The sequence below is a fragment of the Chaetura pelagica genome, unplaced genomic scaffold (assembly GCF_000747805.2).
Source record: "Chaetura pelagica isolate M959 unplaced genomic scaffold, ChaPel_1.0 scaffold47, whole genome shotgun sequence".
In the NCBI taxonomy this organism is placed as follows: Eukaryota; Metazoa; Chordata; class Aves; order Apodiformes; family Apodidae; genus Chaetura; species Chaetura pelagica.
Window position 1 is genome coordinate 92363 of NW_009954140.1, and position 3395 is coordinate 95757.

At 59.3% G+C, this 3395-nt stretch overlaps 1 protein-coding gene across 1 annotated transcript in view; it reads left to right on the top strand.

The window, feature by feature from the left end:
- Window positions 1-571: 571 nt before the first annotated feature.
- The window catches only part of UNC13D (unc-13 homolog D (C. elegans)), a 13047-nt gene continuing 10223 nt past the window's right edge, over window positions 572-3395 (top strand). The window contains exons 1-9 of the mRNA XM_010002722.1: window positions 572-604; window positions 878-985; window positions 1357-1416; window positions 1595-1661; window positions 1749-1926; window positions 2289-2333; window positions 2702-2770; window positions 2971-3040; window positions 3317-3393. Coding sequence (XP_010001024.1) covers window positions 572-604; window positions 878-985; window positions 1357-1416; window positions 1595-1661; window positions 1749-1926; window positions 2289-2333; window positions 2702-2770; window positions 2971-3040; window positions 3317-3393 — 707 coding nt within the window. The remainder of the gene's footprint in view (window positions 605-877; window positions 986-1356; window positions 1417-1594; window positions 1662-1748; window positions 1927-2288; window positions 2334-2701; window positions 2771-2970; window positions 3041-3316; window positions 3394-3395) is intronic.

Sequence of the window (3395 nt, forward strand, 5' to 3'; positions counted from 1 at the left end):
TGCTATTCCTGGTCACCCTTCAAGTGGGGAATGGACCTTCAGCTCCACAACGAGCCAGGCACTGTTGCAGCAGCAGCACCACCACTTGCTTTTCTTTCTACCTAAGGGTCTCAAGTCACCAATCCCAATGGCTTTTTGGTGTCTCCTTGCCCATAACTGCCTTGCCCAGCCTGCAGCAGCTCACTGTAGTTTTGGCCTCTCCTTTGGCTGGTTTGCTCTTCCAGCCTGGTCCTGCTGGGCCAGCTAGCAGCTCTGTAGGGTGAGAGGTGGGTGGATGGCTTTTAAAGCCTCCTATGGGAAAACCCAAATTGCTGTTGCCATCTTCATCACTCCCTCCTCAATGAATAGGCCTTGGTGTTGAGGCGTCTGTGCCTGCCACTGTGAGGAGGGCATGACCTCTTAGCTCTGGGGTGTCATGGGATCCTTTGGGGCATCTCAGCCTGATGGGCTGTGGGTGATGACAACCCATCCTGGCTGCCCTGCCCTGCTTGGCTGCAGTTTCCTCCTAAAACGACCCTCTGTCACGGGGCCTGACGGGACAACCTCTCTGCTTCCCTTTTTTTCTCTCTAGATGGATCTGTCCCACCGGTTCTCCAAACAAGAGGTACGACGTGGCCCTGCCATGGTCACCCCTGGTGGCACTGGAGGGGGGGGGGGGATGGCAGCACTGCTGGGGCTCAGGGACACAGCTCAGCTCCCAAAGATGCTCCCCAGGAAGAGCTGGTGGTGGCGGAGCAGAGCTGGGTGCTGGGAGGCAGGGACCAGCAGGGAGCCTGAGGGGCTGGCAGGGAGGGACACCCCCTCCTCCTGGAAGGGGTGCACGGAGCAAGTCCCTGCTGTCCTGGCCCTGTGTGAGGTGTGGATGCTCACCCCACAGCTGGCCCTGCTCTACGAGGAGGTCCTCTACACCATCTGGCACCGTCTGGGCAAGCCTGAGCATCACCATGTTGCCGACTCCCGGGAGCTCTACACCTACGTGCAAAAGGTGGGTCCCAGCAGGGTCCCCAAAACCTGTCCCCTGCATGTCCACCCTCCCAGATAAAGGAGGTGGGGAGCCCTTGAAGGGAATTGAAGGAGCTTTCAGTGAGTATGTTAAAAGACACAACAGCAGCATCCAGCTGTGGGGCTGGGACAGCTTGTGTCTGGGAAATATTACCCTTGGGGAGAAATATTTATCTTAGGCTGAGGGTGGTGGGAAGAAGGCTCGAGAGCTTTCAGCTGGTCCCCACCCCTTCTGCTGGGCTCTTCGCTCCTCTCCTGGAGCTGCATCTGGCTCCCAGGGAGTGGAGGGGGGGCCCGTCCCTGGCTGCTCTCCAGCCATGGTCCATCCCTTACCCACCCTGATATCTCCAACAGGCTTTCGGCATGGATGCGGAGCAGCACAGCATCATCCTGCAGCAGGTCCAGGACCTGGAGGTACGTAGGGAAATGGCTCTGGGGGGCCCTGGGTTGTTCTGGGGGAACCACCCAGGAGCTGTTTGCTGGCCTGAGTGGCAGCTGATGGTGTGGTCCTGCCCCATCCTTCCTTGCAGGGCTGGTGACCTGCCTCCCCACCCCTTCATCATTATTAATTTGGTTTTTTTCATTCTTCCAGAGCCCAATTTTCTGCCTGAAGGCGACTGTGAAGGAAGCCAAGTGGATTCTGGGGAAGGACGTCAGTGGTAAGTGGGGACGGGTGGGTGTCCCGTGGGAAAAGGGACAGGGGGGGAGAGCTGCTGCTCCCAGCAGGAACTCTGCAATCCTCGCAGGGTTCAGCGACCCGTACTGCCTGCTGGGCATCGAGGCCAGGAGCCAGGAACCAGCCCACCCTGACCACAAGAAGCGGATGAAGGCCGTGGTCAAAGACCTCATCCCTGAGGACCAGATCCATCGCACACAAGTCATAAGCCAGACCCTCAGCCCCGTGTGGGATGAGACATTCATCCTGTAAGACCTTGGCTCTACTCGTGGTGGGGCTGGAGCGGGTGGCCCATGGTCCTCAGGGGTGGTTGGTGGGGTTTAAATTCATCCCCACCAGCAGCTGGGACTCTGCCAGGGTGAGGCCCACTGGGGCTTCGTCAGCCTCCTGCTCTGACCCATAGAGCAGATCCAAGGAGGTGAAAAAGGAAGGCATGGAAAAAAAAAATCCCTCCTTCAGGGCTTTCCCACCACTTCTCCAGGCTGTGCAGGGTGGTTTGGGGTCTGTCTCCCCCAGGGAGGGGCCACCTGCCTGTGATCCCCAGCTGCCCTGCCTTGCTGTTGGTCCCTCGGGTGCTGCTGGAGTAACAGCTGGTGCTGGTGCCTTGCAGGGAGTTTGAGGACACGGAGACAGCCAGCTTCCACCTGGACATGTGGTGAGTGACAGCACTGCTGCCCAGTCCCCCTGACCCCTGGGGTCCTGCCTCCTGGGATGGTCCTTCAGCCTGCACCCTTTAAAAAGCCAGCTGGGAACTCTCTTCTCCATCAGTTTCTGCTGGAGCAGGATGGGACCAGCATGAGCCAGGTTGGCTTTGCCCACTCAGGGCTGGTCCTGAGCCCTGATTTTACACATGGCAAGAAGCTTGCAGATTCGGGCTGGACAGCTGGTTCTGGGGGGGTGACCTCAGACCCAACACATTCCTCCCCCTGCTCCCAACACCTTCCTTTCTCCAGTCCCTGAACTGTTTTGCAACCACCTGAATTTCCCCTTCCTGCCCCCCCGGGGGGGCTCCCACCCCCGCAGGGACTCGGACGCGGTGGAGTCGGTGCGGCACAAGCTGGGGGAGCTGACAGACCTTCATGGCCTCAAACGGTTGGTGCTGGTGTGGCCTTCACCCTGCCGAGGAGGGAGGGTCTGGAGAATGGTTATTTGCCTGCTGGGTTTTAAAAAATTAAAAAATTGAAGGGAGGGGGGGGGCAGCAGGTCTGTGTCACCCCCTGCTTTGCCCCATCCAGCCTGGGTCAGGGCTGCAGGAAAACTCTCCAGCCCCCTCCTTCCTTTGTGCCTTTCAGGATCTTCAAAGATGCTCGCAAGGACAAAGGGCAGGATGATTTCCTGGGGAACGTGGTCGTTCGCCTGAAGGTGATGCACCCTCTGCTCCAAGTGGCTCCCCACGGGATCCAGGCAGGATCCCAGCCCACCCAGCATCCCAGCTCAGAGCCACATGTTGATGCCAGGTCCCTCGGTTCGGTGGCAGGTGCCCCAGCCACCCCCCCCCCCCCCCCCCCCTCTGGGATTTTTGATCCAGTACTAGAGTTACCTTCCTGCCCCGTTAAGGCCAGTGGGACTTGGTCCTTGAGAGGGATCCTTCCCCCAGGAATGCTGCCCGAGGCTTCACCCTTGTCTCTGTGAATCCAGGACCTGCACTGCTGGAATGACCGGTGGTACCAGCTGGAGCCACGGACTGAGACATATCCCAACCGGGGACAGTGTCACC